Source organism: Triticum urartu, chromosome 7 (genome assembly GCF_003073215.2).
Source record: "Triticum urartu cultivar G1812 chromosome 7, Tu2.1, whole genome shotgun sequence".
NCBI classification, from domain to species: domain Eukaryota; kingdom Viridiplantae; phylum Streptophyta; class Magnoliopsida; order Poales; family Poaceae; genus Triticum; species Triticum urartu.
Window position 1 is genome coordinate 105,991,570 of NC_053028.1, and position 14,347 is coordinate 106,005,916.

A 14,347-nucleotide genomic window follows, 5' to 3' on the forward strand; every position below is an offset into this window, starting at 1 on the left:
ATTATATATAATTAAGTGTCCAAATTAATAGAAGTTCATCATCACATTAAAACCAAAGTGCATACATAGTTCTCAATCTAACAACATATAGCTCTCCAGAGCATCTAATTAATTAAACCATACATTGAAACTATGTAAAACATTTCAATGCGAAAACAAATGCGATCATAATCGCAACCAAGGTAACAATTGATCCAACGGCATAATGATACCAAGCCTCGGTATCAATGGCATATTTTCTAATCTTTCTAATCTTCAAACGCATTGCATCCATCTTGATCTTGTGATCATCGACGACATCCGCAACATGCAACTCCAATATCATCTTCTCCTCCTCAATTTTTTTTATTTTTTCCTTCAACAAATTGTTTTCTTCTTCAACTAAATTTAACCTCTCGACAATAGGGTCGGTTGGCATTTCCGATTCACATACATCCTACATAAATAAAATCTATGTCACGTTGGTCGGCATAATTTTCATAAACAATAAATGAACCAATAGTTATAAAGATAATATATATACCACATCCGAATCATAGACAGGACAAGGGCCGACGGGGGCGGATACCAAAACCATCGCACTATATAAGATGCAATAATAAAAGTAAGAAAATAATACAAGTATCTATGTAAACATACAAGTAAGAATATTTTTCCTTTCAGAAAGAAGATAAGAACAAGAGGCTCACCACGGTGGTGCCGGCGATGAGCTCGGCGCGGGTGATCGACGGCGGTGAAGACGGGGACGGGGCGTGACGGACCGCTAAACCTAGACAAATATTGTGGAAAATGGAGTTTGGAGGTCGAGTTTGGAGAGGAGAAAGCTTAAGTAGTGTGGCTCGGGCATTCCATCGAACACCTTGTGTGCATAGGAGGTGAGCTAGAGCACCACCAAGCCCTCTCCCCCTCGGCCAGAAAAAAACAGAGTAGTGTGCTCTGCTCTTACGCGAGAGGGTATATATAGGCACCTCATTGGTCCCGGTTGGTGGCATGAACCGGGACTAAAGGGGAGCCTTTGGTCCCGGTTCAAGCCACCAACCGGGACCAATGGTGGTGGGCCAAGAGCGAGGCCCATTGGTCCCGGTTCGCCCCACCAACCGGGACCAAAAGGTCCAGATGAACCGGGACCAATGGCCCACGTGGCCCGGCCGGCCCCCTGGGCTCGCGAACCGGGACCAATGCCCCCATTGGTCCCGGTTCTGGACTGAACCGGGACTAATGGGCTGACCCGTCCTGGACCAAAGCCCTGTTTTCTACTAGTGCTTGTCTGCGCCACTGGTTGCATGTGCAATGTTGTTTTGCATGTTTTTTTGTTCATCTAGTATGCTAGATTGTTGCATGCTATTTTTTTTCTAGTCATGAATTATTTACTGAAATTAAATATGAATTTGTACTAATATCAACACAAATATATATGGCTTGGAGAGGTGGAAGCCATGGAACTGAAACCAACAAACTCCCCTTTATTATTAGGCGTGGACGCAGGTCCGCCTCGTCTCCGGTGGCCCTAGGACCATGGAGGCGTGGTGGACCCTGCCAAGGGCCGGCGAGGGGGCTTCATTTTGTTCCTTTCAGTTTTGTTTGGGTTTGTGTTCTGCTCAGGAAGAGGAAACGGCGGTGGCTCCCTGAAGATGGAATAAAGATCTCCCCACCCAGCCCCCGTTCGAGCGGTGCGTCTAGCATCGTTGGTGGACGTGTGGAGGTGTGTCTCCGGCGGATATATCTTTGATGGATTTTCTCGGATCTCGTTGGTGTTCATCTACGTTTATGTGTCTTCGGATTGAATCCTTCCAATCTACGTTATTCTTCATCCGCGGCGTTTGCTGTTCTGGTGCGCTGGTCCTATGAGGCCTTAGCACGAGGACTTCCTGATTGTCTACTTCTACAAGTTGTATCCGACTCCGGCGATGGAGGGGTGATGACAATGGCGTGCTTTCAGCTCGCTTCAATGCTTGTAGTCGTTGTTAGGTGGCCTACGGATCTGGATGTAATTTTTATTAATTCTGGTGTTCGTTGTACTGCCATGATTGAAGGTGAATAGATCGGAAAATTTTCTATAAAAAAGAATCCTCTTTATTAATAGAGAAGAGATGTAGTATATAGAAAGAAAGAGAAAACAACTTCAAATATGTCATACTCCGATACTCAGACGGCGCATGTGAGTGTCCCAAGTGTGTGGATGTTTCCTTGATTGCGACTAACGCAAGCAGAGAAATAATGCAATAATGTTGGAGTCAACGGGACTTAGCCAAAGAAATTTACCACCGGCCGGCCGGACCGCTTGCGGGAACACTCCACGAAATTTCCCATCCCGCGTCGCTGGATCACTATAAATGACGGTAAATTAAGGAGTGCAGTCTATCCAAAGTGAAGATCCAGTCGTATCTCAAAATGGTGTGGTCAAGGAGGCGCTCCGCCTGTGCTGTGCCTGCAAGCCTCCTCTCTTTGCTCCTGGTTTGGAGCACAGATGGATCACCACCGGTAGCACCAGCGCTGGAGGCGGTGCCGGTGCCGGTGGGCGTGGTGCTGAACCTGGCGAGCGCCATGGACAGGAGGAGCCTCACCTGCATTTCAATAGCCCTCGACGACTTCTACCTCAAGCACCCGAGCTACACCACACGGGTCGAGCTGCGCGTGAGTGATTCGCGCGGAGACCCCGTCGCGGCTGCTGGTATGTACCGTGCCTTATGCGATATCCAGATCGTGTCAATCCTCTGGTGTCTGTCTAAAACATTGAAGGTCTTTTCTTCTCGCGGTGCAAAAAAGACTATGTATATGCATGTATCAGGGCCGTCGACAAGGGGGGTCAAAGTGGGCGACCGCCCAGGGCCCCAAAATTCCTAGGGGCCCCCAAATCGCAGTTTTGTGTCAGGTTGAAAAAGGCCCAGCTTACCTGCCTGCTGGATCATCCCTGATGTACGACAGCGCCGTAGCGCAACCCCAATCGAGCAGTTCGCCTCCCGCCGCCAGACGATGACAGCGCCGAAGCGTAGCGCAACCCCAGTTCAGAAATTCGACTTGCGCTGCCGGATGACAACATCGCCGTGCAACAATTTTCTGTAATCTACGCCTTCTTTGGCCGCCTCAAGTTTAGGCCTCTCGATAATGCATGTATCACCGTATCCATAGGTAACTTCCTGCTGTTCCTACTCTGCTCCTATCGATAATTAGTTAATTATCCATGATTGAATTACTTGTCTTGCTCGCACAACACTAAACTTAAACTGCAACGTGCTCTTAAATTTTGGTTTTCAGAATTGATTCCCGCTGAACATGTACTAGTAATACTGTAGTTATGCTATCAGGTTGTCTGCAGGACAGTCCTGACTTTGTGCATCAAACCTCCAATGAATCATCGATCTATTCATTATTCATCAATTGATCATGTATTGTAGCTCGTCCAGCTGTTGTTGGCAGAGCGTACTTTTGTTCTCCTTTTGTTATTACCCTGATGACATTTGTCCATCTATCATGTATTTGTTCTCAAATCATCGATCGACCATGCATTTCTTTGATTGTTTCAGATAGAACTATTTTGAGGATAGTTGCTCATACAAGATTTCGAAGATAGTTGTTCATCCGAGTTTCAAGGTTCGCATTCTTTTGTTCTCTTACCTTAGTAAGCCTAGAATACATGTAATGATGCTTTTCAGTAGAACACAATGTTAGTTTTATTGCTTTAGCAGTACCTTCAGTACTTTAAATTCATAATTGATGTATTTTGAAATTATATGAAATAACACACAATTAAGAAATTGAATTAAATGAAAGTATACTTTAGTTGTATTGTACTGTCGGGCAATTCGTTATCCTTTGGAAGCTTCTTCTTCAATATTTTCAGTAGCTTCTCAAATCCTTTGTCAGCCACAGCATTCTCTGCCTTCCACTGCAGCAATTCCAGTACAGTACCGAGCTTTGTGTTGCCATCTTCGCAATTGGGGTACAACCCTTTTTTGTGATCCTCTAACATGCGATCGAACTTTAGCTTCTCCTTTTGACTTTCGCATTGCGTCCTTGCATCGACAATGACCCGGCGGAGATCATCATCATCGGGCACATCGTCTGGTTCCTCTTGATCTTCAGCAGCTTCATCCGTTGCAGCATCATTGGGCACATCGTCTGGTTCCTCTTGATCTTCACCAGTTCCCCCCGTTGCAGCACCACCGTATTCAGGGGGCACATAGTTGTCATCGTACTCTTCTTCTTCGACATCTTCCATCATAACCCCTATTTCTCCGTGCCTCGTCCAAACATTATAGTGTGGCATGAAACCCTTGTAAAGCAGGTGGGAGTGAAGGATTTTCCGGTTAGAGTAAGACCTCGTATTCCCACATTCAGTACATGGACAACACATAAAACCATTCTGCTTGTTTGCCTCAGCCGCTTCGAGAAACTCATGCACGCCCTTAATGTACTCGCGGGTGTGTCTGTCACCGTACATCCATTGCCGGTTCATCTGCGTGCATTATATATAATTAAGTGTCCAAATTAATAGAAGTTCATCATCACATTAAAACCAAAGTGCATACATAGTTCTCATCTAACAACATATAGCTCTCCTGAGCATCTAATTAATTAAACCATACATTGAAACTATGTAAAACATTTCAATGCGAAAACAAATGCGATCATAATCGCAACCAAGGTAACAATTGATCCAACGGCATAATGATACCAAGCCTCGGTATCAATGGCATATTTTCTAATCTTTCTAATCTTCAAACGCATTGCATCCATCTTGATCTTGTGATCATCGACGACATCCGCAACATGCAACTCCAATATCATCTTCTCCTCCTCAATTTTTTTTATTTTTTCCTTCAACAAATTGTTTTCTTCTTCAACTAAATTTAACCTCTCGACAATAGGGTCGGTTGGCATTTCCGATTCACATACATCCTACATAAATAAAATCTATGTCACGTTGGTCGGCATAATTTTCATAAACAATAAATGAACCAATAGTTATAAAGATAATATATATACCACATCCGAATCATAGACAGGACAAGGGCCGACGGGGGCGGATACCAAAACCATCGCACTATATAAGATGCAATAATAAAAGTAAGAAAATAATACAAGTATCTATGTAAACATACAAGTAAGAATATTTTTCCTTTCAGAAAGAAGATAAGAACAAGAGGCTCACCACGGTGGTGCCGGCGATGAGCTCGGCGCGGGTGATCGACGGCGGTGAAGACGGGGAACGGGGCGTGACGGACCGCTAAACCTAGACAAATATTATGGAAAATGGAGCTTGGAGGTCGAGCTTGGAGAGGAGAAAGCTTAAGTAGTGTGGCTCGGGCATTCCATCTAACACCTTGTGTGCATGGGAGGTGAGCTAGAGCACCACCAAGCCCTCTCCCCCTCGGCCAGAGAAAAACAGAGCACTGGGGTGCTCTGCTCGCGAGCGAGGGGTATATATAGGCACCTCATTGGTCCCGGTTGGTGGCATGAGCCGGGACTAAAGGGGAGCCTTTGGTCCCGGTTCAAGCCACCAACCGGGACCAATGGTGGTGGGCCAGGAGCGAGGCCCATTGGTCCCGGTTCATCCCACCAACCGGGACCAAAAGTTCCAGATGAACCGGGACCAATGGCCCACGTGGCCCGGCCGGCCCCCTGGGCTCACGAACCGGGACCAATGCCCACATTGGTCCCGGTTCTGGACTGAACCGGGACTAATGGGCTGAGCCGGCCTGGACCAAAGCCCTGTTTTCTACTAGTGGTTATCACCACCTAGTCCTATTTGAGGTACATACAACTTACAATCCCTTCGTTATTGCCATTAGTAGAATGCCCGTACATTGCTACGAGTTGCAACCTTTATACTACTTAATAAGTAGTGTTTCTTTTCTTGTCAAGAAAAACTCTTCATCAACCGGTTCTCCTTTTTCCACCATACTCATCCACCAATTTTTTTTCATCCAGCCATTTTTTTTACCATGCCATATTTGATCGCACCTTTCAAATTCATCGCTCAATCACATTAATTTACTTATCTTTTGTAGTACTACATCAACTCCACCTTAGTTAACTTACCTTTTTGCAATAACGTGGAATTTCATTACTCAATTTTACACCATATTTCACCGCATCTTCTCATACACCGCTCAATCCCACTAAGTTACTTACCATGCGTGACCAAGCTACCAAATTATTGTTCTAGAAAAATATTTGGCTTCCATGACAACACACGGGCACATACCTATGTATATAAATGAATCAAACAAGTGATTAAGGTATTGTCCAAGGTCAAAGCTCATTTCTTACACATACGTTTAGGCGTGTTTGCACATCAAATGGGCACCCAGTGGGCTGCCCAAAACTCAGCCGTCTAGACAGTCCGAGATTCCTCAAATCCAGCCCATATGTGGGGCAGAAATATGATTGTTTGGACTATCTTCCCTGTTATTCCCAACATGTGCCCCAACACAAGAGCCGACCCCACGACACACTCTTCCCTTTTTTTGTCAGACTCTCCACTTCTTGCTTGGGTTCCCACCGTAGTGGGACATTTCTCTGTGGATCCCTCACCTTTAAAACCACATGATGCCCACCTCATATTTGCCATGCTACCCTCTCTCCTTCACACCATACTTCCCATAGACCGCCAAGGATGAGTCCCCTACCCACCGTCCCACTCTCCGACCTGATCCCTCCCGCGATGTTCATGTCAATTTTGGCACCGCCATCAAGGGGAAGGAGGTGGGCGCCAACCCCCCCCCCCCCCCTAGCGAAGAAGCCAGATCTGAAATCTGATGTCTTCTGAGACATTGCCTCCTTCACACCATACTTCCCCGTAGATCGCCAAGGATGAGTTCCCTACCCACTGTACCACTCTCTGGCCTGATCTTTCCCCCGATGTTCATGTCAATTTGCCACCGCCATCAGGGGGAGGAGGTGTGTGCCCCCACCCCTAGCGAAGAAGCCAGATCTGATGTCTTCTGAGCCATGGCCATGTTGTAACATACATTTGAATGAAACAAAAATATGATGCCTTTGTCGGGCATCCAACTGATATGCCACCATGTGACCAAAATTGGTGTTTTGACCTTTTTGCCAAACTTTAACAGGATCTGACCCTGGTTGCATCAAAGTTTGGGACTTGACTCTTCCCTGCCGCCACATGCCCGGTGGTAGGGTATCACATCCTACCGCCACACCCCCAAGTGATATCAATTTGTGACGTCCCAACTCAATCGTGCACTAATCATACACGCAAATGCGCACGATCAAGCTCGGGGACTCATGGGAAGAAATCACAACACAACTCTAGACACAACATAAAATAATACAAGCTTAATATTACAAGTCAAGTGTCTTGAGGGCTCGAATACATAAGCTCTAGTTACACAAGAGTCAGTGAAAGCATTAGTATCTGAGTATAGACATAAATAAACAAGTTTGCCTTAAGAAGGCTAGCAAAACAACGACAACTAGAACGAAAAGTCGCAGGCCTCCTGCCTGGGAGCCTCCTAAACTACTATTGGTCGTCAGTGGTTTCCACGTAGAAGAAGGCTCCGTCGCGGTAGTAGTAGTCATCGACGGGGTCAGCTGGCTCCTGGGCTCCGTCATATGATCACAGCAATCGGGTATGGGGCAAAAGGTAGCAAAACAATAGTGAGTACTTGATACGTCTCCAACGTATCTATAATTTATGAAGTATTCATGCTATTATATTATCTGTTTTGGATTTTTATGGGATTTACTAAACACTTTTATATTATTTTTGGGACTAACCTATTAACCGGAGGCCCAGCCCGAATTGTTGTTTTCTTGCCTATTTCAGTGTTTCGAAAAAAAGGAATGTTAAACGGAGTCCAAACGGAATGAAACCTTTGGGAGAGTTATTTTTGGAACTGAAGCAATCCAGGAGACTTGGAGTAGACGTCAGGGAAGCTTCAAGGAAGCCACGAGGCAGGGGGGCGCGCCCCCACCCTCGTGGGCCCCTCGTGGCTCCCCTGGCCGACTTCTTTCGCCTATATATGTCCATATACCCTAAAAATATCGGGGAGCAGAATAGATCGGGAGTTCCACCACCGCAAGCCTCTGTAGCCACCGAAAACCAATCTAGACCCGTTTCAGCACCCTACCGGAGGGGGGAATCCCTCGCTGTTCGCCATCTTCATCATCTCGGCGCTCTCCATGACGAGGAGGGAGTAGTTCACCCTCGGGGCTGAGGGTATGTACAAGTAGCTATGTGTTTGATCTCTCTCTCTCTCTCGTGTTCTTGAGGTGGTACGATCTTGATGTATCGCGAGCTTTGCTATTATAGTTGGATCTTATGATGTTTCTCCCCCTCTACTCTCTTGTGATGGATTGAGTTTTCCCTTTGAAGTTATCTTATCGGATTGAGTCTTTAAGGATTTGAGAACACTTGATGTATGTCTTGCATGTGCTTATCTGTGGTGACAATGGGATATCACGTGATCCACTTGATGTATGTTTTGGTGATCAACTTGCGAGTTCCGTGACCTCGTGAACTTATGCATAGGGTTGGCACACGTTTTCGTCTTGACTCTCCGGTAGAAACTTTGGGACACTCTTTGAAGTTCTTTGTGTTGGTTGAATAGATGAATCTGAGATTGTGTGATGTATATCGTATAATCATACCCACATATACTTGAGGTGACATTGGAGTATCTAGGTGACATTAGGGTTTTGGTTGATTTGCGTCTTAAGGTGTTATTCTAGTACAAATTCTAGGATAGATCAAACGGAAAGAATAGCTTCATGTTATTTTACTACGGACTCTTGAATAGATCGATCAGAAAGGATAACTTTGAGGTGGTTTCATACCCTACCATAATCTCTTCGTTTGTTCTCCGCTATTAGTGACTTTGGAGTGACTCTTTGTTGGATGTTGAGGGATAGTTATATGATCCTATTATGTTAATATTGTTGAGAGAACTTGCACTAGTGAAAGTATGAACCCTAGGCCTTGTTTCCTAGCATTGCAATGCCGTTTTCGCTCATTTTTCTCATTAGTTACCTTGCTTTTTATATTTTCAGATTACAAAAACCTTTATCTATCATCCATATTGCACTTGTATCACCATCTCTTCGCCGAACTAGTGCACCTATACAATTTACCATTGTTTTGGGTGTGTTGGGGACACAAGAGACTCTTTGCTGTTTGGTTGCAGGGTTGTTCGAGACAGACCATCTTCATCCTACGCCTCCCATGGATTGATAAACCTTAGGTCATCCACTTGAGGGAAATTTGCTACTTTCCTACAAACCTCTGCACTTGGAGGCCCAACAACGTCTACAAGAAGAAGGTTGTGTAATAGACATCAAGCTTTTTTCTGGCGCCGTTGCCGGGGAGGTTAGCGCTTGAAGGTATATCTTTAGATCTTGCAATCGAATCTTTTTGTTTCTTGTTTTATCACTAGTTTAGTCTATAAAATAAAACTACAAAAAAATGGAATTAAGGTTACCTCATATGCTTCATCTTTTTAATGTCTTTCGTGAAAATAAGGATTCCGATAATTGTGCCAAAGTGTTAGAAGAAGAATGCATTAGAATGTTTGGCACTAAATCTTTGTATGATGAGCATGATTGCAATGTTGTTAGTATGAATTCCTTGAATATCCATGATGCTAATGATATGCAAAGCCACAAGTTTGGGGAAGCTATGTTTGATGAACATGATATTTTTTGTCCCCAAGTTTTGATGAGAAAATTTATTTTGATGATAGCATGCCTCCTATTTATGATGATTATATTGATGAAAGTGGGTTTGGAAGAGTGTAAACTTTAGGGAGTAATTATCCCACTATTTTGGAGGGTTTTGAATCTTATTGTGATAATTATGAAAGTGGGTTTGGAGTTGTCATGACTTTAGTTAATGTTAATCCCACTATTTTGGAAGAGTGTCAACTTTGCATACTTGTAGATCATGAAAAGAATGCTTTATGTAATGGTTATATTGTTGAAATCATTCATGATGCTACTGAAAATTATTATGAGGGAGGAACATATGCTTGTAGTAATTACAATAATATCAAGTTTCCTCTCTATGTGCTTAAAGTTTTAAAGTTATGCTTGTTTTGCCTTCCAATGCTAGTTGATTATTGTTCCCATAAATTGTTTGATCACAAAATCCCTATGCATAAGAAGTGGGTTAGACTTAAATGTGCTAGTCATATTATTCATGATGCTGTCTTTATATTTCAATTCTTATCTTTTATGTGAGCATCATTGGAATCATCATGCCTAGCTACGGGCGTTAAACGATAGCGCTTGTTGGGAGGCAACACAATTTTATTTTTGTTCTTTGCTTTTTGCTCCTGTTTAGTAATAAATAATTCATCTAGACTCTTTTTAGATGTGGTTTTATGCTTTTAATTAGTGTTTGTGCCAAGTAGAACCTTTGGGAAGACTTGGGGAAAGTCTTTGCGGTCTTGCTGTAAAAAAACAGAAACTTCAGCGCTAACGAGATTTGCTGCCATTTTTTAATGGAGAGTGATATTTAGTTAATTATTTTTGCATATGATTAATAGATAAATTCCACACGTCCAGAAATTTATTTTATAATTTTTGGGGTTCCATAAGTATTCGAAACCTACAGATTACTACAGACTGTTCTGTTTTTTGACAGATTCTGTTTTTGGTGTGTTGTTTGCTTATTTTGATGAATCTATGGCTAGTAATAGAGTTTATGAACCATAGAAAAAGTTGGAATACAGTAGGATTAAAACCAATATAAATAAAGAATGAGTTCATTACAGTACCTTGAAGTGGTGATTTTTTTTCTTTTACTAACGGAGCTCACGAGTTTTCTGTTAAGTTTTGTGTTGTGAAGTTTTCAAGTTTTGGGTAAAGATTCGATGGACTATGGAATAAGGAGTGGAAATGAGCCTAAGCATGGGGATTCCCAAGGCACCCCAAGGTAATATTCAAGGACAACCAAGAGCCTAATCTTGGGGATGCCCCGGAAGGCATCCCCTCTTTCATCTTCGTTCATCGGTAACTTTACTTGGAGCTATATTTTTATTCACCACATGATATGTGTTTTGCTTGGAGCGTCAATTTATTTTATTAGGATTTGCTTGATGTTATTTAGAACAATGTTTTGCATCTTTTATTTCAATAAAAGTGGCATTGATAGCCTTTACTATGCCTATTTTACAAGTCTAGATGTTGCTGTTTGAAAACGGAAAGTTTACCGCTGTTGGAAACATTCCCTAGAAAAGTCAGAATGTGATAAAATGTTGAAACCTTTTGCATAATAATATCTGATAAATTTACTACAGTGGGAATTTTATTTCATAATTTTTGGAGCTAGGGAAGTATGGATCTTTCTGCATTCTTTACATACTGTTCTATTTAGACAGATTGCTGTTATGTTGGCATTGTTTGCATATGATTGCTTGTTTAATGACTCTATTTGAGGATAGGACTTCTAAATATGCAGATGCATTTAGTATTCAGTGTTGAATAATAATTTTAGTGATTTTTACAGTAGATAATGATAAGGTTTTGCATGGACTTATACTAACCTATCTCACAAGTTCTTGTTGAGTTTTGTGTGGATGAAGCTTTTAAGATTTAGGGAAACCGCGATATGAATGGAATTAAGGAGACACAAATGCTCAAGCTTGGGGATGCCCAAGGCATCCCAAGATAATATTTCAAGAAGTCTCAAGCGTCTAAGCTTGGGGATGCCCCGGTTGGCATCCCACATTTCTTCTTCAACAACTATCTGTCAGTATCGGTTGATCCTAAGTTTTTGCTTCTTCACATGATGTTTGATATTCTTAGATGTCATTTTATTTTGTTTTGCTTGTTGTTTGAATAAAGTATCAAGATCTGAAATTATTAAATGGGAGAGTCTTCACATAGCTAAATAATTATTTAACTACTCATTGTTCTTCACTTATATCTTTTGGAGTAGTTTGTTATTCATTCACGTGCTTCACATATATCCTATGAGTAAATTGTTGAATGAATTGAATATAATAAATCTGAAATTATATATGTTTCATATGTTTATCCCATGGGGAGTAATGATTTCACATATAAGAAGTAGTGGTGGTAAATTTATTGAAGGTTAGCAAACATTGTATTGGTCACTTAAACAATTCATGAAAAAATATTGAGGGAAGAGAGATTTCACATATAAATATACTATCTTGGACATCTTTTATGATTGTGAGCACTCATTAAAATATGACATGCTAAAAGGTTGATGTTGGACAAGGAAGACAACGTAATGGGTTATGTTTTCTTATATCCAAAATAAAGTATATTGTCATGGATCATTCAACATGCCAAGCTTGCCTTTCCCCCTCATGCTAACCAAATTCTTTGCACCAAGTAGAGATACTACTTGTGCTTCCAAACATCCCTTAAACCAGTATTGCCATGAGAGTCCACCATACCTACCTATGGATTGAGTAAGATCCTTCAAGTAAGTTTTCATCGGTGCATGCACTAAAAATTGCTCTCTAAATATGTATGATCTATTAATGTGGAGAAAATAAGCTTTATACAATCTTGTGATGTGGAAGCAATAAAAGCGACGGACTACATAATAAAGGTCCCTGTCACAAGTGGCAATATAAAGTGATGTTCTTTCGCATTAAGATTTTGTGCATCCAACTATAAAAGTGCATGACAACCTCTGCTTCCCTCTGCGAAAGACCTATCTTTTATTCTTGTCTTATACCTTATGAAAGAGTCATGGTGATATTCACCTTTCCTTTTTACATTTCATCCTTTGGCAAGCACATTGTGTTGGAAAGATCATGATATATATATCCAATTGGATGTAAGGCATCATAAATTATTATTGTTGACATTACCCTTGAGGTAAAAGGTTGGGAGGCGAATCTATAAGCCCCTATCTTTCTCTGTGTCTGATTAAAACTTTGAACACATAAATATCACGTGAGTGTTAGCAATTGTGAAAGACTAAATGATAGTTGAGTATGTGAAGTTTGCTCAATCAAAGCTCTGACATAGACCCTTCCTGAAAATAATATGAATTGTAATTGTTTGATGACTAATAGCACGGTTTGTTAGTTTTCAAGAAAGTTTATGATCTATACTTTAACATGTGAATAGCTTGTTACTTGGCCATGAGAAGTCCTATGAGTTGAGCTACTGTTATGATATATAGTGATGCTAGAAAAGGTGATTGAAATTACCATTGATCAAACTTGTGCACCTGCTAGCATTCACACTTCATAAATTCTTTCTTTTATCATTTACCTACTCGAGGACGAGCAGGAATTAAGCTTGGGGATGCTGATACGTCTCCAACGTATCTATAATTTATGAAGTATTCATGCTATTATATTATCTGTTTTGGATTTTTATGGGCTTTACTAAACACTTTTATATTATTTTTGGGACTAACCTATTAACCGGAGGCCCAGCCCAAATTGTTGTTTTCTTGCCTATTTCAGTGTTTCGAAGAAAAGGAATATCAAACGGAGTCCAAACGGAATGAAACCTTCGGGAGAGTTATTTTTGGAACGGAAGCAATCCAGGAGACTTGGAGTAGACGCCAGGGAAGCTTTGAGGAAGCCACGAGGCAGGGAGGCATGCCCTACCCCCTTGGGCGCGCCCCCACCCTCGTGGGCCCCTCGTGGCTCCCCTGACCGACTTCTTTTGCCTATATATGTCCATATACCCTAAAAACATCGGGGAGCAGAATAGATCGGGAGTTCCACCGCCGCAAACCTCTGTAGCCACCGAAAACCAATCTAGACCCGTTCCGACACCCTGTCGGAGGGGGGAATCCCTCTCCGGTCGCCATCTTCATCATCCCGGCGCTCTCCATGACAAGGAGGGAGTAGTTCACCCTCGGGGCTGAGGGTATGTACCAGTAGCTATGTGTTTGATCTCTCTCTCTCTCTCTCTCTCTCTCTCGTGTTCTTGAGGTGGTATGATCTTGACGTATCGCGAGCTTTGCTATTATAGTTGGATCTTATGATGTTTCTCCCCCTCTACTCTCTTGTGATGGATTGAGTTTTCCCTTTGAAGTTATCTTATCAGATTGAGTCTTTAAGGATTTGAGAAAGCTTGATGTATGTCTTGCATGTGCTTATCTATGGTGACAATGGGATATCACGTGATCCACTTGATGTATGTTTTGGTGATCAACTTGCGAGTTCCGTGACCTCGTGAACTTATGCATAGGGGTTGGCACACGTTTTCGTCTTGACTGTCCGGTAGAAACTTTGGGGCACTCTTTGAAGTTCTTTGTGTTGGTTGAATAGATGAATCTGAGATTGTGTGATGCATATCATATAATCATACCCACGAATACTTGAGGTGACATTGGAGTATCTAGGTGACATTAGGGTTTTGGTTGATATGCGTCTTAAGGTGT

General features: G+C 42.2%; 1 protein-coding gene and 1 long non-coding RNA gene across 2 annotated transcripts in view; one reads left to right on the top strand and one right to left on the bottom strand.

The window, feature by feature from the left end:
• Positions 1–2,375: 2,375 nt before the first annotated feature.
• On the top strand, positions 2,376–3,591 carry LOC125522703. Its single transcript, XR_007289932.1, has 2 exons — positions 2,376–3,129; positions 3,525–3,591. It is a non-coding gene; the product is annotated as an uncharacterized LOC125522703 (long non-coding RNA).
• Positions 3,592–7,486: 3,895 nt separating this feature from the next.
• LOC125518495 (glutamate receptor 2.8-like) overlaps positions 7,487–14,347 on the bottom strand; it is a 10,549-nt gene continuing 3,688 nt past the window's right edge. The window contains exon 6 of the mRNA XM_048683319.1: positions 7,487–7,569. Within this exon, the coding sequence (XP_048539276.1) occupies positions 7,487–7,569 (83 nt within the window). The remainder of the gene's footprint in view (positions 7,570–14,347) is intronic.